The sequence below is a fragment of the Amborella trichopoda genome, chromosome 12 (genome assembly GCF_054954075.1).
Source record: "Amborella trichopoda isolate Santa Cruz 75 chromosome 12, AtrichopodaSantaCruz75HAP2 v2.0, whole genome shotgun sequence".
Classification (NCBI taxonomy): domain Eukaryota; kingdom Viridiplantae; phylum Streptophyta; class Magnoliopsida; order Amborellales; family Amborellaceae; genus Amborella; species Amborella trichopoda.
Genome location: NC_142347.1, coordinates 47,410,213 through 47,431,915, shown reverse-complemented (window position 1 = coordinate 47,431,915; position 21,703 = coordinate 47,410,213). Strand labels below are relative to the sequence as shown.

At 35.9% G+C, this 21,703-nt stretch overlaps 2 protein-coding genes across 10 annotated transcripts; both read right to left on the bottom strand.

The window, feature by feature from the left end:
- Positions 1 to 211: 211 nt before the first annotated feature.
- On the bottom strand, positions 212 to 15,670 carry LOC18435567 (flocculation protein). Of its 2 annotated transcripts, none has more exons than XM_088852965.1 (9): positions 15,625 to 15,670; positions 8,001 to 8,050; positions 7,147 to 7,262; positions 5,410 to 5,758; positions 2,828 to 3,010; positions 1,577 to 2,041; positions 1,160 to 1,259; positions 982 to 1,063; positions 212 to 873 (listed from the first exon to the last, which is right to left on the bottom strand). In XM_088852965.1, exons 3-9 carry the CDS (start codon positions 7,239 to 7,241, stop codon positions 468 to 470), a joined length of 1,680 nt encoding a protein of 559 aa, XP_088709091.1. In that variant the 5' UTR covers positions 7,242 to 7,262; positions 8,001 to 8,050; positions 15,625 to 15,670; the 3' UTR covers positions 212 to 467. The 2 variants fall into 2 exon arrangements, with proteins under 2 accessions (XP_088709091.1, XP_020523651.2); XM_020667992.2 differs by lacking the exon at positions 15,625 to 15,670 and adding an exon at positions 11,179 to 11,929.
- On the bottom strand, positions 15,399 to 21,347 carry LOC18435566 (ARM repeat superfamily protein). 8 transcript variants are annotated; one of them, XR_016045365.1, is made up of 10 exons: positions 20,703 to 21,347; positions 20,111 to 20,621; positions 19,657 to 19,743; positions 18,728 to 18,918; positions 17,848 to 18,043; positions 16,777 to 16,841; positions 16,517 to 16,618; positions 16,207 to 16,336; positions 16,032 to 16,091; positions 15,399 to 15,753 (listed from the first exon to the last, which is right to left on the bottom strand). XR_016045365.1 is itself a non-coding variant. In XM_088852966.1 (9 exons), the coding sequence occupies exons 1-8, from the start codon at positions 20,810 to 20,812 to the stop codon at positions 16,243 to 16,245; spliced, it is 1,356 nt and encodes a 451-aa protein (XP_088709092.1). In that variant the 5' UTR covers positions 20,813 to 21,347; the 3' UTR covers positions 15,399 to 15,753; positions 16,207 to 16,242. The 8 variants fall into 8 exon arrangements, 6 of the variants coding, with proteins under 6 accessions (XP_088709092.1, XP_088709094.1, XP_020523658.1 ...); XR_016045366.1 differs by having other exon boundaries at positions 16,242 to 16,336; XM_088852966.1 differs by lacking the exon at positions 16,032 to 16,091.
- Positions 21,348 to 21,703: the final 356 nt, after the last annotated feature.

Genomic DNA, 21,703 nt, shown 5'->3' with positions numbered 1-21,703 from the left:
AAGGTGTACTTAGATTCTACATCATCTATCTGAGATTGGTATGGCATAGATTTTACGTTCTCTGACACAATGTAACATTCTTGAGCCTACAAGATTGCCGCCTCATATATACTACAAAAGCAAAAAAGTGGTACGGGGGAGGGGGGAAGAGAATTTCATATTCCAAAAGCGAAGAAGTGGGGAAGAGAGCTCAGGCTCATAAAACTGAATGTTCAAACGCAAAAACCAAGAACTGAAAATTTATTGTACAAGTTTCCCGATAACCGGTCCCTCGATCATCCCACAATACAACCCTTGAACAAGTCAGAAGGGAGTTGAATGACAAAATCCTGCTCTTCCACGTATTGCAGGAGCTCACTCGTACCAGAACCAAATAAAATCCAAAACAAACCTACATCTGACCCACCACTTCCTCCCCACAGCTAGTGTACAAATAATTAGTACAACAAATATGAGAGAACCATTTTCTAACCTCTCCATCTCTTAACCCCACCCCTCCGGTATCTTGATGGTGCCTTTTTTCCTCCTCTCACCCTTTTCCCAGCCTCAAATCCTGTGCGCTCTGTAAGATTTTGTTCTTGAGCCTGAGGTAACTCAGCCTCAACAGCAAGTTGAGAAGCGTTCCCAGCCCCAATTCCTGTGTGCTCTGTAAGATTTTGTTGTTGAGCCTGGGGTAACTCAACCCCAACAGCAAGTTGAGAAGCTTTGTCTGTTTTGGAAAGTAGTGAACTATTTTGATCATCAAGTGGGACTTCAAGAGTGGTCTCACTGGAAAGTTGGCAAACCTGGGCAGTGCTACTCAAAGGGGACACACCATCATTTGAAACAAGCAAAGGATCATGTCCCTCACGGGATAGTGATGGAGCAGAGGAACTGTTAATAAGAGGAAATTTGGGGCTACAATTAGATTTGACATGTGGATAAATACGAACGAGAGAGACAGATAGAGACAGAGGGGAGAAGGGGGAAAACAATTTATACCTTGAAGGAGAAGAGTTGAAGCCATTTGAAGCAGCAATATTCGTTTCTTTTAGTTGCTCCTTCCCGCTCTGGGTGACTGCCTCTGTAAAACAATTTTTGCATTGGAATGAAGAACAGGCATTAGTCATCATAAATGTAAAATGCATAGATTAAAAGGCGCATATGTCAAGATAGTTACCATCATGCTGCAATGAAGTGGAATTCTGTGTGATAGATTTGTCAAAGCTCGAGGCATATTTGAGTTCTTGTTCCTTGGTATGATGAGCCTTATCAGGGTCCTTAAAATGCATAACAAAAATAAAACCCATAATTCATTAGCCAATGGCTACATAACTAGAAGATTTGGAAGTAACTCTAATAAGCCTCACGTTAGCACTCAGTGGGCACTGGACAATAAACGGTGGAAAATACAAGGAAAGAGTATTGATGTCCAATCAGTCTTACCAATCACTTATATGGTATTTTCAAGTACTAGCATAGTAAAAAAAAGGTGAGCACCATCTGAACTTGATTCAGATCCATCACAAAATTCAAAAATTCAACATAGATGTTATCTAATATAATAGATTCAGCAGGAATTACGATGTGCACTTACTTCAGTTTCCATTTCAGGAATGGCAGAATCTTGATAGCCAACAGTTGTACACAGAGGCATATGACTTTCTCCCTCCATACGATGTTCAAGGTCTGAACAATTTTCAGCTGTATCCTGATCCATCTTCTGGTCATGAATAACATCCATTGAGTTAAAGTTTCCTTCAATTATATTCTCATTGGACAAGCCTACAACTGGACCTAGGTTACTATTATTCACAGCCAACTCATTGGCCTGGTCATTGGACTGAATGGTGGGCTTCTCAGCCTGCAATGATGCTGAATCATGACTTAAACCTGCTTCACCAACTTCCTTATCTGCTGTTGATGAGATAGCTTCTGATCCCAATGTTCTTGAAACAAGCTGATTAGCTGATGGTAGTGCTGCAATTTCTTTGGACTTAAGACGTACTCTTCGAATTTCATTAAGGGATGCATCAATAGCTAGAGAATACCTTTTAGATGCCTGCTGTGCGTGGATTAAATATACCCACAATTAGTGGAAATAAACAAATGAACTAATATATGTGAAAGCAGTAAGCAAAACATTAGTAGCAAAGCCATCGACAATCAGGTAACAACAACTCAATAACCTGCATATCCTAGAATATATATTAGAGTGTATAAAAAAAAGGATTGTCTACAAAGAGACCATTTATCCTTTTGTACATGGAGTTCACAATCATAATTGCCCCTTAAATTTCAAAATGGGTGATTGTAAGAGTGTCATTGAATAGACACAAAGTTCCCAAAAAAAATTCTCGGACTTCGTGACTCACCTCGAGCCATCCAATTTAACCTCTAATGAGTGGGACTGATTGTGACCTCCATGTACAAAAGATAAATGGTCTCTTTGTAGACAATCCTATAAAGAATTTATCAAAACATGGGATATTGCCTCTTCTTTTTGCAGTTGCTAGGGTTGGTGGCATATGGCCCTTTGGAATTCAGATAGAGGTCAGATGCTAAATAAAAACTTACCAAGAGTCTCCATACAAATCCTTAACACACGAGAAAAATAGTATCCTAACAATTTGAATATCATTTGTAATATAAACTTCATAGCATAATGACTTCAGAACAACACGGCAAAGCTACTACCCCGCCCCCATCCCCCCAAAAAGAAAAGAAAAAAAGAAAGCACACGCACACACACACACACAAAAACCGAGAGATATGTCACAACAAACAATTGAATGGTTCGGCTACTTTAAAGGAAATCCTGATGAAAGGTAGAATCACAGGCCCATACCTTTGAAGAGAGTAAAGGGCTATCACCAATGGGATATGGCGTATGACCCACAAACTGATGTGATCCAATAGGGGATGGAGTTCCGTATCCAATATCACTGGCAGATGGTGATGCCCATGCTGGACGGAATTTCATATAAGATTTTGCTACATCAACAGGTGAACATTGGCCAACTTCAGTAACCTGCACTAGTCACCAATTACTTAGCCAACTATACCAAAATACTATGAAATGAGTGACAGACTTCTCAATCTTGCAAATGTTACACCATGTGTTATACTAAAACCAAATATCTCACCAAGCAACCATATCACACCTCTTGAAGTTCAGAAATTGTAAACACGTATGAGAATTGGCACGGGACACATCTTTCCCTTGAGTAGGGCACATTTTCACTTCTTTATGGGAAACCGCACAATCTTTAGACAAGCAACACAAACATGTAAAATTATGAACATATTTTTATAATACATTATCTTTAGTTTAGCCACACAATATGAGTACGTGCAAACTGCAGGGTGTCACAAGCAAACTTACAGCCACCACACCAGTAAATCAATAACATATATTAAAAGAAAAAGATGTGCACTAATAGGTCCATCAATAAGAACATGCAACAACATCACAAGACCAACATGCATTCAAAAAGTCATCACGCATGAGTAAAGGAAATTATCATGGCTACATATTAAAGATCACTTTTAGGATCTCTAGCCAATAGGATACCGTGAAAAAAACATTTAGTGTAAGGAAATCTGAAAAATTAAACATGACTAAACAAATGCAAAGGCAGAGCTCCACATGGGACTAAAAGGATGTAATAATCATCAAAACAGAAAGTGTCACAACTCATCTCATTAAACTCCAATGGAATTAATGGCCATATAGAAACCTTCAAACATTACATGTAGTGCACTTAGTGAGAAAATATCAGAGATGACAACCAACTGATAGCTTTCACAGAAGGTACAGCTCTAAGTATTAGAGCTAAAATTTAAGGGTTTTTTTTTCGCTATGACGAATTTTTTATGATTTTTTTTTTTTGCCAAAATTTTAGTGCTAAAATTTAAGATTTGTAGACTAACTGGTAGAAAAATATGATGACCACAAATATTATAGCCTATCACCCTCAGTACGTTCTATAGACTTCCTTTCTTCTTCAGACATAATAGGGAAAATAGGAAAAATTTCCCAATTATATTTTCTTTAGTTTCTTTAATATACCCCCAGTTCGAACTTGAAGTTCCATACCGGGTTCTTTTTTTCTGAATGACATTACTAATTTGGGAGTGAAACTTCAAGTTCCTAAATGTGTCTTTTGAGTGAAATACCGGTTAGGAACTTCAAGTTCCGAACAGGGTCACTCGTCTTTTTTTAGTGAAAGACTGATTTTGAACTTCAATTTTGAGCCAAGACACTAGTAGAATTTTTATTTTCAAGTGATAGACCATAGATCAAATCGCAATCAAGTTCTGAACCAGATCACTTGTCTTTTGCTGAGGGAAGCGTCACTTCAAAACTTCATTCTCACTAAAAAAATTAACATCTTAGAAAAGCCAGAGTATAAGTTCTTATGTAGGAGCATATTGTAAACTTAGTTCCTCGAATAAAAGACTCATTTAGATTGAAAATTCAAACTTTTTCCATTTGAAAATAAACATTTGAAGATTCTAAAGTGGATCCCAAACTTAAAAACAGAAAAAAAACATATATAAATATTTTACCTTAGGGAGCAAGTATACATACAATGTGAACCTTTAAGAGCACAATATAATTAAAAAGTTAACACATAGGAAGGATAAGGACGAGGGTGAGCATATGTATTCAAAGAGCTGACATCACCTATTAAATGCACACAAGTGCACCCTTTTTCTTTCCTTTGTATGTGTGAACTTCTTATTATATTGTTCTCCTACAAGTGCATATATACACTTGCTACCTAAGGGAAAATATATTCTTTTGAGGGGAAATTTTGGGATCCACTTTAAAATCACCGGATGATTATTTTCAAAAATAAAAGTTTGGATTCTTGATCTAAATAAGTCATTTATTCAAAGGACAAAGTTTACAATCTGCTCCCACAGCACCATGCTATACCCCTTTCCAAAGGTGTTTATGTTTTAGTGAGGTGATACCGTTTGAAGCTTCTGGTCCATCACTTAAAAAAAATTTACAAGTGACCCGAACACGAACTAGAATTCCAAACTGGTCTACTGAAAAAAGACAAGTGACCCCCAATCAGAACTTGAAGTTCAAGTTCTGAACCGGCATTTCACTAAAAGAAAAATACCAACCTGGCTCGGCACTTCAAGTTCCAAACCAATATGTCAGTCAGAAAAATACAGCAAATTTATAAGGGATATTTATGCAAATTTCCTAAGAAATAGTCATTCAGAAGGCAAAATAATACAACCACAAAAAATCATAGACTCTTTGATCCATTAGTAACCCCTATCAGCACTAAATTAGCCTTTGAAAAAAAAAAGGAAACCATGTCAAAAAAAAAAGAAGCAATAGTTGATGTTCATTTCATTAACAGAAAAACTAAAGCTCAAAGGACTTAAAGGACAAGAAGTACTAACAATAGGCAGCGGAGTAGTGTTCAGAGTGCAAGGCCCAAGGTTCTGTCCAGGACTGGATTCCAACTTTTTCTCCTCCACCCATTTCTTTGCCTCCATAACAGCTGTATTTTCAAGATCTCGTGCTAAAGATTTGGGGGTTCCACTACCGAAATCATTCACCCTTCTAGGAGATACTACGGATGAATTTCTCATGTGATATGGCAAGTGGTTTGTTCCAGAGAAGAAAAGACTTTTCAAACCTGAAGCATCATGAAACTCTTGATGGGTAGCATCCTCACCCTCATGCAACACATGGGAGCTGTCTACAACTCGTGATTTAAGTATCCTGGTAAGATTAATATATTCGGACCTGGTGAAACAAAACCTCAAACCCTGTCAAAAGAGTAGGTTGTAATCCAACCAATCTACAAAGACTATAACCAATCACGCATCTGACAAGGAGCCAACAGGCAACTCCAGAAAAGCACAGTTGGATTCAGTTGACTCTATAGCACAATAACTAAAGAATCCCAGATTTGCAATGTTTTCTCAAAGAAAAATCTCAGGAAACAAAAAAGAGATTGGGTATGCAACTTGGAAGTGTTACATGCAACAGTAGAAAATTGATCCCCCACTGCTTATAGCATGTTCATGAGATTAAAATACCACAAGTAAAAGAGATATGCATACAACAATAAACATTCTTTTAAGTTGCCCTACGTACGAACAAATGACATATAATGCCCAGAATTAAAGAGAAATAGCAAACGATCAGCTGTCGCCTTAATGAAAATTTCATGATCAAGCAATGACAATAGGAAAGAGGAAGTCCCCAACATTAATGTTAATTACATCATAATTTAATAAAACGTTCCTTTTTTACTTTTTATTTTTTTGAAAATAGATAAAAAGGTTCTTGTTATTTCTAATTCATAAAATTGATTTATTACTAGTTTCCTAAGAAAGATTAAATTCTGAAAGCATAGTAGCCCAATGAATAGAGTTTCAAATGTCTATAAATACTAAAGTTGAGCAAAGCAGCTCATATAAGACTCAGAACTGATATACTCAGCCAAGCATGCATAACTGAGCAACTCTAGCACTTGTATGAAGTCTTATTGACTTGAGGGTGTCTGACTTTCGGACTGTTATTAAATATGTCAAGCAACTGATAAAAAAAAAAAGTGAGGTAACACTAAAGAAAAAAGCTTTGTTGCTGTTGGGTTTTGGGCATCTGGCTTAACATCTAGGGTGTGGACAACTGCAGCAGCACAGTCCAGGATCAAATCCCACTGCTCATATACCCCATCCACTGCACCCAAAAAGGAAATATTTATTGTTGATTCCCAACACAGTCCCGTCATTTATCCCAGATCTCACAGAAACCTGATATGTCCGACAAATTCATTAAACCAACCCTGAAGGTTTCGGACTTAGGAAAACACCATACAAATATTTGAGTTATATATAAGATTTGCACATCCATTCAGGAATTTGAATATGAGTCCATATAACCAAAAGAAATTCAAAAGAACAACAGAGTAATATATCTAGAAAAATCTAGGATAACGCCTCACAAGAGAGAGTAACATGAATCTGAAACTAAGTGCAAAAAGTTCCGACTTTAAAAACATCAGCAGAAGGAAACCATAAAGAAATGCAGTACATGAGGAACCAGCAGTCATCCAGTCAGCCAACTAAATTTTAAAAAAGTTAAAATTAAATCCGAAACCCATAGAAATATGAGAAAAATGGAACCTTGAAAAAGTTTCTTGCTGGATTAATTTCACAATCGTGGTTTTTGCTTCGCCCATAAAGGGAACAACTAAGGAAGCAGTATCCAGGTTCTCCATTGCTTCTGAGAAAATTTCATCCTGCATAAATATAAACAAGAAAAGGCGATACAGGAGATCAAGATGTGACAGTCTGAGCCTCAAGAAATATAAAAGCCAAAATCAAGTGATTGAGATAGGAATATGATGCCAATATATAACACAAAATGATAGGAATTAGATTTCTTTAATTTCCTATATTCAAGTAAAATTATAGGCATATTAAGTTTTTTTATTTTAAATGGTACCAATTTTAAATAAAGGTCATCATTACACAACAGAACTATATTGGAATTTAATATTCCTCAATTCTCTATTTTCAAGAAAAAGTGAAGCACATGAAACTTAAACTATTTTATTTATTCTAATGCATTTTTTAAAAATATATATATTATGCCAATTTAAATAAGGAATTTGCAAAATGTCAATTCATTATCATCTGAACCTTATCCCAACTATTTGAAACCGGCTAAATTTGGAAAATGTCAACTACGCATATACTAATTTTCTTAGAACTATAAGATTTCTAAAAATCAATTTTCAAGGTACTGCTAAATGTCGATTGTAAACAAGTCTCTTTAATATAGATACCTTTCAAACAGAAAAATCCAGTATTCCAAATACTATTGCAAACAAAAGGTCAGCAAGTTTATTCCATGTTTTATCATAAAAAATAAGAGAATACAAACTCCCTAAAGAAACTTACAAAATTATCTCTTTAAGCATAAACCATAAGTACACAGGAAAAACACCGAGAGTGAACAAAAGTTAGAAAAGTACCGGCTTCGACTCAACAAAGTCACCAGAGTCAGCAGCTTCATTCTCCTCCTCTGCATGAAGACCTGGCAGGTTAGTCTCTAAAACATCTCAGCCATAATAACAACAATGAACGTTAAATAGGAAAACATGATAATCCTAGAAAGCCTCATAACCCTCAGCATCACCTAACAGGAAAATAAGAACATAATAATCCTCACAATGAACACCACAAATCAAGCAAAATTAAAAACCACAAATAAAATGTGGGGATACTTCATTCATTCACAATATGAAGCAGTTAGACACAGAAAAGCATCATATTACTACATCCAGGTATTAAATATAAAAGACAAACAATAAAATTGCGTGGTGTTGGTTGAATGTGGCCATTAAAGGCCTTATGAGTGCTTGTACGATGAAATGATATAGTGGAACATGAACTCAATGGGAGTGTGGTCCCTCGTGGACCATACTAAGCAAACGATATTTGTTGATACTGAACTGTGCTTTACAGTTTGGCCAATCGGTTGAGAAAAACCTATGTTATCTGAGCATAGAAAATTAACCGATAAGGATTTTAATGGGTCATCCCTTGATGAGGTTGGAGTATGCCCGAATAAGTAAGCCAAGGGATTGTGTGACCCTTGTGTGTGATGGCGGCCTTCAGAGACGAGAACCAAAGCCTCATCCATGTACCATCACACGGCATGCATAATAATAGCTGTTTCGAGAAAGCGAGTTATGCATGTGCGAGAGATACCCCTATGCGTCATAGAAGTTGTGGTCGCATCAAGTCTATATGACCTTGGCACGTCTCTAGAGGAGAACCTGAAATCCACATACTAGGATTGTGACCTTTTGGCTCATCGGCAAGACTTTGGTAACCCACTAATGAGCCCCTATTTGGACTATCGGTCATGGGAAACACTGGGTCGGTTTGATAAAACAAGTGTGGTCCGTAGTCCACAATCGAAGGTGGAGTGCCCCCGTGCTTCATTGACTCCTATACCATATGGATCATTTTCCCATCTTATGAATTTAATTATCTTTCTTTTATGATATATGATTTTTAAAATTATTATTTGAATTTTTCTAGACCTCTGGATATTTTATTTGTCAAATTTGGATTTATAAAATCAGAGATATTGATTTTACATTGATTTAAATATTCAAATAAATTCTAAAATTATTTTATTGAGTTTTAAAAATATTTAAAATTGCATGGAGGCCCATTGTGCACATGGGCCCACCATGGCTTAGATGGTGGGGCCCATGAGATCCTCTCATGGGTGGCACGCCCCACCCATTTAGAAGCTTTCTATTGTTTTATGATACGTGACTTTGGCTTGTAGGCCAAGTTGCTACGTGCTTTGAAAAGGTATTGGCTTGAGGAAGCTTTAAATGATTTTTTAGAAAGCATGAGAAGGCTTGTGCATTATTTTGATATGTAAAATATTATATTTGAAATTATTTTATTTAATTTCTATTAATGAAAAAATGGTTTAGGAAAAGGGGATAAAGTTTTAACACGTTCCATAATGTTAATGGCCCATTTATGGAATAGATTGCTCAAATCTCTTACTCCACACGTCACCCAAGATCAATGTTTCATATTCAATCTCACAAGAAGATACAAGCCAAAAAAAACCCTAAAAAACCCTAATCTCGTTCAAAGCCTATAAAAAAAGATTGTCTCTACCCAAAATCTCTATACCTTATCTTTTATACCTAATTCTCATATTTCTCTCTCATATCCCACAAAGGGCTGTGCCCCACTTAGAATCTCTCTCCTTTAAAAAAAGTTTCTCTCATTAAAACCAAAAAGGGGGCACGTCCCACTCTCCTATATTTGAGATCTCTCTCTCTCCCACATTGTGAAAGAACCTATGGGTTTAAGGAACCTATTGAGTTCTTCTCTCTCCCATCTTTCAACTATGAATTTATGGCTAAGGGTTTTAGGGTGTAGCAAAAAGATAATCTATCTCTCTCAAACTAGGTTGTCAAGGGGATTCACCAGGGGGTTTGAGATTTGTGATAAAAGAGTTCATAATTCCATTAGAGGGCTTGGCCTAAACTTGCTTTCTCGGTTGAGATTGAAGGTTGATCGTTGATCCCGTGTCATCGGATGGTGGTGACTTGGTGTGGGGTGTAATAAGCCCGGTTGAGGTAATCTCCGACACTCTTTTTTTGTTTCTTTCCATATTTAACTATATTGTTTTTATATTTCCAAGCATAAGAATTGTAGATATTTTCTTTATTTAAAGAAAATTTGTTTAAAAGCATCAAGATTTTTAAGATCTTGGATTTGTTAGGTTTATTTTATTTGAAGCAAAAGTTATTGTAAGAAGACTACTTGTAAGTGATCTTTGCCAAAAAGAAAAAGAAAAGAAAATGGGTGAAAGGAAAAAAAATAGAAAAATATATTCCCCTCCAATATCACGTTAATCTTTCTTTAACGTGGTTCCAACTTCGACTTGTCACTTGGAGTATCCATAAGGCATAATGCCATGCGAGCAGAGAGAGCTAGTAGGAAGAAAATCAGTGAATACACCGTAAAAGCTCAAAGAAAACTCATAAACCACCAAACAAATTCATAACAACAATTCCTCACCGTTTCTATAAAGGGATTTTCTATAAACCATAACTTCATCCGTTAGACAACCAAAAACCGAAACAGCTTCACAAGAAACTGAAGTAGTAAACACACAAACCCGCTATAATACTCAAGAGCATAAGAAAAACCCAACACTAGAAAGAATTCAATTCGTAAAGTCCGTCCTAAGTTTAGACCATCATTTCTGACAATTTATTCGGCCATAGACCAACGAGTTTTGTTTGATCATTCAACCAAAAACCAAGAATTAAACAACAAAAAAAGCATACTCCATTAGTTCCCAATCATGCTTTTTCACAAAGGCATAACATAGCAGTAAAAAATGTCAAACAAACACTAAAATAATTCTAAACCCACAAAGAAAAAAATTTCCTGAAAACCCCCAAATCCACCAGAAACCCACGAAACACAACTAGAAACCGAACCCTAAGGTCAAATCCAAACTCTACTCACTCCAAACCCTGAATCCAACAAAACCAACAATAACCCCAACCAAAAACCACAAAACACATCAAAATCCACTCAAAACATTCGTAAAACTTATATAAAAACGAAATCAACAGAACAGCGACATTCATAACTTACCATATTTCTCTTCACTATCAGAAGAAGAAGAAGAAGAAGGAGAACCAGTCTCACGCCCTAAAAACGCAGAGGAGAGAAACTTCCCCGCGCCATTAGCGAACCTTGATAACCAGCTAGGTTTTTTTTCATGGACGTCACATGACGCTTCAGGGCGCCTATAAGGGGAGGCGCCATGAACACCGTTTCCTCTTTTTCGTCTAATCTTTCCACCAGATCCGCGTTCTCCGTTAGAAGGAGAGCGAGGCTCGAAAATGGCGGACATCTCTGCAACAAAACGCACGCGAAAATGGAATTTTGAGAGAGAGAGAGAAAGAGAATGCTTTTTTTTTCCTTTTGCAGGGAGACAAAGTAGTCGAGGGCGCGATGATCCGAGAGAAAGTGGATAATTTTTGGTACGCTCCGATTTCGAAGGGCCCAAACGTTCGGTTTGAGAGAGGGTGTGTATGCGTTTTAGTAAAGAGCCCTGGGGATTTTGTGAAATTTCTATTATGGCCCCTCAGATTTGAATTCGCAGTGCTGGTCAGGGACCTAGGGTTCAGGTAGTTATCCTACCAGTCGGCAGTTGTAACCTGGAATTTGCGAGTAAGGAACCTAGTTTTTGTAGGAAAAGCCCATTGTGTGTGCCCCCCGATTGTCGATAGGGCCGCAGCTGCCGTCTTGGTCCAGATTTTAGACCCAAGCAGGTCAGGTCTGACCTCAATCAAGTTGGTCTAGGTTCAATCTATACCCAAATGAGCCAAGTCGAACCCAATATTTTATGCAAGCACATACTATATATTTTTATTTTTTTTAAGATTTTAATGTTATTTGGCCTTGTTTTTTCTTAAAATCAAGGGTCATTTCATTTTGTTTTTTTGGAAAAAGAGAGAACCTAGGCTCCTTAAGTAGGGTGACCCTACACCTATTAGGATAAAGGTTGTCCTTGGACCAAGTGAACCATTTACACGCCTGATACCCAACTGGTGAACCCATCTTGATTAATCTAAAGTCTACTCTAAATCACTTCATATGCACTCCGCATTATATTCATGAACTTGCCATTCGAAAGATGGTACATATCTCATCCGTGAATTAATTTTAAGGTTCAAAATTCATTTTCTTTTGCAGATTCATCGATAGTTGAGATTATCAACTTTTGACAAACTAGATCTAAAACTCAGATTGTATAAAAGGAGGTTGTTTATATTTGATACAAAAAGGTCATAATTACTTACAATCATCCGATGTAAAATCTGATAGCTCCGATGTATCACAAAGTTTGAAAAAATTTCTTTTAAACTTTAAACTTGGTCCATAAAATAAATATAACCACCCAATTTCACATCCAATGGTCAAGATTAATTGTGACCACCTTGGATCAAAGGTTAATGATCTTTTTTTTATATACTTTACCTTTGTGAATATATACTCCGTTCTTTTTTCATTACATGTAGGTGGAGATTTTGATGAGCACGTTCTAGCCCCTAACTCTCCAAATCCATCACTTATTCATGATGTTACAAAAAAAAGTCGTTAAATATGAAGCTCTATAATTGATCTATCTTATAGCATTTTTCTGGATATTTAAAGTTTTTATAGAACTATCAAATTTGCACTAATTTTTTAAACTCCAAATTCCATAGTCAATGGGTAGATCAAAAAGTATTTCAGGTCCTCAAACCCATCTCCAAGTTGTTTTTGAGCACTTCACATATGGGCAAATCCTTTTTCCCAGTTCAGATACACGTGTCACATGATCAATAAAGGACTCGAAATATCATAAGCCACTGAAGTGACCCGCTTCATTTATGTCCAGCATAAGCAAAATGTTGTCAATACTTTTAACTTCAAAACCCGGAGGTTCCACGAAGACTAAATTGATATTTCAATCTTTTTCTTTCTTCATAAATCTGCATCTTGCCCTCACCAATCCGAATAAAAGAGGGCTTATTTATTCATTGATTAATACTCGTGCCTAGTGAGATGCTTTTCCTTAAACATTCTCTAAATAACATGGAGATGATGTATATGAGAAAAAAAAAATTTAAAAATTAAAAATAATTATTATATTAAGAAAACAATTGGACTGTTAGTTACAATTGTTTTTAAATGGACCGCCTATTTGCATCCATCTTTAAAAGGGATGCTTTATACCTCCGGACCACATATTGTAGAAATGCGATCCAGCCCGCATGAAACAATTGTTCATCATTAAAAGGCTCAAAAGGTCTCAAATAAATTTCCTTTTATAAATGTACCTTCTCAAAAGAATTATCAAAAACTCCTAAATTACTCTATTTAGGGCTGGAAATCCAAAACAATTAGGGACATTTTAACAATTTAATATATTTAAATGCCTCAAGCTAAATTACAAAATATCCTTAGTTGTTCAATATTAGGAAATAGAAGTACCAAATGACCAAAGGTGTGGTGATGTAAAAATGGTTGAAGAGACATTCATACCACTACAGTGTATGAAAAAAATGAAGTTTCGTAGACACATGCCTATGTAACTAAGAATGGTGATGTTAACTTACTTGAATATTCCATTCTTGTTTGAAATTAAAGTGCCCTCCATACCATTCCACAAGGGACATTGACTGGATTTTAGTGCAAAAAGAACTCAAACCTTATCAAAAGTAATGCCATAAGTAAGAATTAATGAGACTTTATATTCAAAACAAGAATGAAAGACCCTCTAATAAATGGCTGAGTTATTTCTTTTTGGTTGGTAGGTTCTTTGAGCTCTTAAATTAGTTTGAATTAGTTGAGATTAATTCAAAACAAGAATAGTTGCTGAATGATTACCCAAGTATTAGAAGAATGATTCTTTTCTTTTGATCAATTTATACTGCAGAAATTTTGTCAGCAAATACTTGCCAAAAGTAATTTGTATACCTGGTGAAAACACTAAAAAGCAATATTATTAGGGAAAACTGGTCATAGACCTTCACCATTGCATGAGAATAGGAAAAAGAGATATAAAGCAAAACAAGAAATAATGGCCTAATAACCTAAGAATACAGCAGACTATCACACCCCTCTCTTACAAAGGGCTTTTCAAGAGACAAACTCAGTTTTTTCAGGAGAAAAGATCTCACCCTATTTTACACTATGAAAAAAGGGATACTCATGGTTCGCCAAAGGGGCACTTGGGCCATATTCAATAACATCAAGTATTTGTGCAAATAAATATAGGCGGCAGACTGAGCCGCCCATTCTTTTTATTCTGCCACCCAGTAATGGGTGCTAAAATGGTTGGGCGAGCTGCTTGGGCCACTCATTTTGTTAGGGCAACTATTAAAAAGGTGAATAACCATATCTGTTCTATAGAAATACACCTGCCATAACTGTTCTATAGAAATACACCTAAGATTTCTGATTGAGTGGGGGGGAATGTTTCTGTTTCTTTGCAATTTAAGAATTAATACGTCACAGAGAAAAGAAATTTATATAAATTACAAGACTGAATTTTATTTTCATAAATATAAATATACTACCAGTAATTGAATAAATATAAGGAGAAAATATTTGGTCTTATTCATGCCTACTTACATAGCATTTCACATTGTTCCAAATTCAATCCTCCTAAATCACTACACATAAAACCTACTTACTTTGCTGTTCTCTAGCTAAAAAAGAAAAACTGTAAGAAATTAGCCACGGTACACAAATACCCCCACAACCACTGTTACCTGCTTTTCACTCACTAGAGCAGGAAACAAATCCAAGAAACCCACCTATAAAAATTTCATACCAAAGACCATAGATTTTTACATGGAATCTCTCACTATAAAAGGATAAAAAATCTAAAAATATATTAAGATACCATAACAAGATTTAGGGAACAAAATAACTACCCTTAGTTTTTCATAATGGAGGTAGTGAGAAGAGATATGGTGACTTCTAGTCTGACTGAAGGTATGGCGACTTCTGGTCCGACTGAAGGTATGGCACTTGATAGAGCGGAATGGCAAAACATGAATTGTGTAGCCACCCCAAATAGTTGGGAAAAGGCTCGGATGATGATGATGATTGAGGTAACCACCTGAAAAAGGTTGTAGATATATACAAGTTGCAATGGATAGAATATTAATTTATCTTTAAACAAAACACTAACCAAAAATAAAAGGATGGCATTCTAGAAAATTTACGAGTAGTTAGCTCTCCCCATCTTCTGAAATTACATGTCAAAGTCCCACAACCATGCACTCCATAATGAATTTCCTAGATACTCCAAATAATAGTAAGTACCAATAAATAAATAAGATGTTTCAGAAATATGTCATCATCATCGTCATCATTTTAGCCTTTTCCCAATTAATTGGGGTCGGCTACATGAATCCTGGTTCTTCATTATGCTCTATGTACATGACAAAAATCAGAGTAACAATGATCTGCCGAAAGTTCTAGAATAACACAAAACAAATTGGGGAAAGAAATCACTTGCACATAATTCAAACTTACATCACCCAACAAAAAAGTGAGCTATACCCACGTTCTGGGTCTATATCTAGGTTCCCCACTTTGATCCATCATGGACGAGCTAGAAGTACAATCAAAGCCAGCTCTTTTAAATGTACAAAGAGTATGCACCTGAAAGAAATACCAATTGAAAAATCGAAACATTTATTAGATAGAATTAGGACCTTAAAAGTAAAATAGTAAAGGAAATATAAATGAACTCAGGAGTCAATTAAATGTCATCATATTAAAATGCACGACTTTTAGAAATTTCTACCACATTCAAATTACATCCCCTTTTCCTTTGTTTCTATTTTCCTAGAAAAGCTACAATTCAATTGGAACTACAAAACTTCCACCTAGGTGCCCATCCAAACCACCTGATACACACTGTAAGTGATGATACATACATGGTAATAGGAGTGTGCAAATTGATGCATTAGATCCAGCTCTCAAGTGATGATTTGACGCTAAAAAACCAGCACAAATCAAATGGTAAACTGAAGCAAATACTATTCTCACTGGCACTTAAATATATAGATAACCCAATCACATTCAATAATCAGGATGTTAGAGTTGACTCACGGTAAACTCAAATCATTCTTGGATTAGAGTATCACCCTAGTTCACTGTGCTTAAGGATGACGTAAGTGAAACCAAATTTGGATCATCCTTGTGCTTGCTCCAAGCAGATTCAAATTCTAAGCCCTTGCATCTTGAAGATGGAAAATGACGTCTAATCAGCCCAGACAAACGAATAAAAAATGAAGGCGGACACAAATAAAAGACATGGCCTTTCACAAGTCAAATATAAAACCAAGGATGCAAAAGAGAACCATTTTCTTTTTGGTGATAAAGCATGATACTTTCAAATGCATCTCATAAGTATCCTCACCTTTGGAGCAAGAACATTATTTTAAGAACGTGTTCACGAATCGCAAAACGTTCTTTTCTCAAGGATGCCTCTCTATAAGTTACAGTAAGCTCATCTACTAATCTGAAATCATACACATGTATAGAGATCATTAACTAAATGAAACTTGACGACAGAAGAAAGAACAGGTACAAAACCTTGATGATTTTAGACAAAATTGACCCCACAAGTGGAGTAACACAATCATTACAACAAGAGATAAAAGAAGATAGCATCCACACCTTTCCAAGTATGGAGTATTCCGGACCCATATTAACTTCATAATTGTGTAGATACGTTCGAGAACCTGTAAAGTAATGAATTGGTTCATCTACTTATGAAAATGCTTAATGAAGATCATAATTGTAATCTAAAACAAAAAGCACATTTTGAATCCAGGGATTAGTATCACTCATGAGATTGCCCATATGTCTTTTCCAATTTCTTTCTGTCAATTTATGGGAACACAATAAACATTCAAAAAAAGATTATGGGGGCATAATAAATCCCCATGGCACAACAGACTGGTTCATCTACTTCGGACAATGTTTAATGAAGATCACAAATTGCAATAAAAGAAAAAGCACGTTGTGAGTCTAGAGGCTTACTAATACATTAACCAATACACCAATTCTGGTAACATTAACCAATACACCACCAGTTCCGACTTCCTAGTGGTTCCATGGCCATTGAATTCTCTTAAACCTCGCAACTGCTTTCAAAAAGACAAAATTGTCCATTTCTTTTAAAAATCTCCAGCTCTAATAGTAAGGACAAAGCCTAACCTAGTACCCCTGCCACAAAACAGGCAACAGAAGGTGGGAATTTGTCCCTCCCTTAATGGGCGGCCAATAGTTTCAGGCTTTCCCTCATTAGGGAGAGATCCCTAAGCAGGCATTAGGGATTTGATTGAAATGAGGAATGTATCAAGTGTTTGGTATGTGACCAGGTTGATTAGATCTTAATCTATTGTGCATGTCTCAGATAAGCCGACCCCAAATAGTTGGAATAAGGCTCAGATGATGATGATGCATGTCCCAGATACATTACTTTCACAAATTTTGAAAAAGACAAAAAAGGCATGTCCTCTGGCATTAGTGTTACAGAGGTTTTAAATTTTTCACTATGCAATCCCCAGAAATTCCATTTCTAAAATTTTCACTATGCAATCCCCAGAAACTCTCAGTTCCTTCTTTTTCAAATTTATTAAACCTGAAAGGAACAGAAGATCATCAATCAATAAGCAACTAAGATTCCAATTCAAGGAAATGGATGCACAAGTTTTTTTGATGGGGAAGAATGTAAACTCTTACCAGAAGAACAGATCTATCATCGTCAGCATGCATCCAGTCGAAGAAAAGGGTCATGACACGCTTTAAATGGGCTAATAAGACAAGCCCCATGGCATTGAAAATTGGCTCAATTTGCTGAAGCCATGGAATACGTCGCTCTTTACAATTAGGTTGACGTTCCAAATGTCCTAGCATGTCGCCCAATATGCGCTCATACCTATATAGCAAATAAAGATAGAATATTGACTAAAATTTAAGTAACAAATACCACATAAAGGAAATTAGGAATTTTTTTTACATAGATTCTTTCAAATAAATCAACGTATAATGGCAATCCATGCTTCTATAGATAGGAAGTTAGAAAAAGGAAGACTCCTTTATCACATAAAAGATGATGAAGTATGTCACTATGAATAAAACATTAAAACATTTATGTAAATAGTAGCTTCATCATTCATGAAATAGTTTCCATAACCCTCCATTAGAAATCACACACTCAAAGATAACCACAAACAATAAATAGTTGACAAGGTTTATCTAGAGGTTCAATGCAGAGAAATAGCCACTGCGACTCGAATCAGCACTATCTCAAATTATTGAATGTACTATTTACGTTCACCTTCAATCTACTAAGAGCCGAATACTCATCAAGACTTACAAAATGAAAATAAATCACTGATGTAATAACTTACTCATATAATGTTTATGCAACAAGTAATGCTTATGCAATGAAGAGTAGTGTATTCTTATTGTTATATCGACATCAATAGTTAAGACATCCCTTTATGAGGACAATAATGATGATTATAATGTCACAATGATTGTTGATATGCTTTTCAATATCAAATATAAAGCATGACATGCATGTATAGTCCAATATCAAGATTAAAAATCCACGTACCAGTAGCTACGAGGGTTCCTGCATTCAATGCAAGTCAGCAAAAGCACTGACATTTCAACGGCATATTGCCAAATCTCATCAGCAGCAGCAATATTTCGATATGAAGCATCGAGAACTACATCTCCATAAGAACCAAATTCAGTTGCACTCATGTTTATTGACAGATGCATAAAACTGATCATAGCCTGTCCCTGGAAATCATATATGAGAAAATTGTACATAAATATCAAAATAATCATAATTATTGCCTGTCCCTGAAAATTATGTATGATAAGAGTAGTAATCATAAAATCCACATTATCCTAATTATAGCCTGTCCCGGAATTTATATACGATAAAAGTTAAATCAAGAATTTCAGATAACCCTGATCATGTCAGGATTGTCGCAATGGTAACACCTCGCAGTTCTTATATGAAAGAAGCGCATGTTCTATAACATAAATTGCAACAGAAAAATAGTTCAAGCCATCAGGATGTATATTGCTATAGAGCTTACAGCATGACTGCCAGCCAAAATCCACAAATCTCTAAAATATCAATTTGTTGATTAAACAAGCAGCACATGAAAATCAATCTTTTATATAACTTTTACGCAAATACAAAACCCACTAACCTTTAGAAAAGAGCTATATCATCAAAAATAGGAGTTTGTTGACAAAAAATATATATCATGCATGTTCATAAGTTCGTAAGTTCATCAATGTTTTTAGAAACAATCTAGCATGATAATCACTTCTGTGACTTAAAATCCTCTTTCATACAAAAGAATCATAATAGTAATTATGCACGATGAGGCACAAAACAAATGTGTTTATCATTAAAATGCACACACTAATACAAATAATGCTCTGGTGAAAATTCAATAAAAAGGGTTAAAGATTTTTTTACTGTTATACACAAAAAATAAGTAAATAATATGTCAAACGTACCTTAACTTCTGGTGACCAATGATCTAAGGCAGTCAATGCACACGGAATCACCCAAGCACATAGCTTTCCAAGATGGGGTTGGTTGACCTACAATGAGAAAAATGCAGATTTACTTAAATTATCAGAGCTTAACTCTTCATAACATAAGAATAGTTCACCAAAAATGTTAAAAACAAAGTGCTTATTTACTTTGCAATAAACAATGCAATAGAAAAACGAATTCAACAGTGAATTCTGGATAATGACTTCTTGGTAACTAGATCTCGTAGCATATGTTTGGAAGATGAAATTTAGAAGTAGTGGGCACCTTCAATTACTGCATAAACTGCAATTACATATGTAACTTCACAAAGCAACATACCATCATTTTAATTAAAATCTGCATTTGAAGACTAATTGCCAAAAAGGGAGCTCATTAATGGGATTAATAATCTATGCATTGAATGGGAAATACCTGTTTTACCCACCATCTTAGCTGATGGGCAGCTACAATGGCATATTCCTTTGGAGCCCTAGCACAAGCAGCCTCAACCATATCTTCGTTGGTATCAATGGACGTCTCCTTTATTGAACCCTTTAAAATTGGCATAATTCTTGGCATCAAAGCCACCATCAACCTCTCCCCTTTATCAATAGCTCCAAAATCCATTTCCATTGATCCATTTTCCCACGGTTCTCCTAAAATTGACCCTGAAAGTTCCTTTATAGCCATGGCTGCCTCTTCTGAAAGCTTCATTGGAACCCATGACATTGTGGTACCCCTGTCGTCACTTGCAGAGGCCAGAGCGGCACAACACAAGCAAAAATCCAGAGTCAAAAGCCATGCCTCCTCCATGTTACAGTTAGGGTTTAGCATACCGTCTTTTGGTAAAAGAGATTCCAATATGGATTTTACAGACATATTCGAGCTTTCGGGCTGCATGTATGGAGTTTGTGATAGCATTTCTCTGATCAAATTCAAAAACCTAAATAAAAGCAAATAATTAGCGCATATGTAATTCGAGGTTTTTTATATGAAACACTGAAATTAAGGGATATGAACTTACTTTGTGAATTTTTTAAAGAAGAGAGGCGAGAGATTGGGGAGCTCTTTGCCTTGATTCAACAAACTAGTCGCCATTAATCTCTGACTCTGAGAATAATTTGCTGTGAGCATAAAATCTCGCTTTTTAAAAGGGAATAGAGAAGACCCGTCCCTATATGAGCTTTTCAGGAATAAGAGACAAGAGAAATGAGAGCTCTTTGCGTTGTTACAAGATATCAGTCACCATTGATCTCTGGTTCTCTAAACAATTTACTGAATGTTGCACACCTAAAAAAAATAAAATATATTTCTAAAGCAGAAGCTTGGTCTATAATGGAATTGGAGAAAACCCTTCACTGTATGAGCCTTTGGAAGAAGAGGCCCCAGCCGCCTTGTTTCAATAGATGGGTGGCCATTAAAGTCTGGCTTAGAGAGGAATGTGCTGCGTTTTTTGGATAATAAAAGCTTCCCTTGAGAGAGAAACCGAGAAAACCCTAAGAAATTAGTGTGAGAGAGAGAGGGAGCGCCATGAATTACCCTGGTTATATGTAGAGCAAGCCTTCGCGCTGAAAACTGGAGACGGAAATGCAAAGGGATCGGGTAAATATTTCGGCTGGCGCATATGTTATGCTCCCGCGGGTATATATAATGTACATTTACTCTTGCGGGCAGAAGACCAACATGGGGAGTGCCTTTTATCCGAAATTTTGAGAACCACCAAAAAATCGGCATAGGATTATATGTAAAGAAAAAAATTGGATTTCAAATTCTCTAGATTTCACTCTTCAAAAAGTAAATAGTTTTTATTAATCTTAAGGCATTATTTTTCCGAACCTACAGATAATATAATTAGGATTTTTTTTTTTGGGTTTTGCATATGTTTGTAGATGTCATATTGTCCTAAAAACACTTAGATTGAGCTCGTTTGAGTAAATAGACAACATACTCTCTCAGGGGCACAAAATCTTTTGGCTTTTTGGGTATTTGCAACTTTAGTGCCGTTGGTTTGAAGTTTCAGTTGCG

Excerpts from the sequence above, each read along its gene's own strand:
- LOC18435567 (XM_020667992.2), bottom strand. The coding sequence starts at position 11,440 with ATGTCCGCCATTTTCGAGCCTCGCTCTCCTTCTAACGGAGAACGCGGA. Across the intron at positions 8,051-11,178 it reads TGATAGTGAAGAGAAATATG|AGGAGGAGAATGAAGCTGCT; the intron begins GTAAGTTATGAA and ends GTCTTCATGCAG. Across the intron at positions 874-981 it reads TTCAACTCTTCTCCTTCAAG|TTCCTCTGCTCCATCACTAT; the intron begins GTATAAATTGTT and ends TCTTATTAACAG.
- LOC18435566 (XM_020667999.2), bottom strand. The coding sequence starts at position 20,812 with ATGCTCACAGCAAATTATTCTCAGAGTCAGAGATTAATGGCGACTAGT. Across the intron at positions 19,744-20,110 it reads TAAGATGGTGGGTAAAACAG|GTCAACCAACCCCATCTTGG; the intron begins GTATTTCCCATT and ends TTCTCATTGTAG. Across the intron at positions 18,919-19,656 it reads ATTGGTCACCAGAAGTTAAG|GGACAGGCTATGATCAGTTT; the intron begins GTACGTTTGACA and ends TATGATTTCCAG.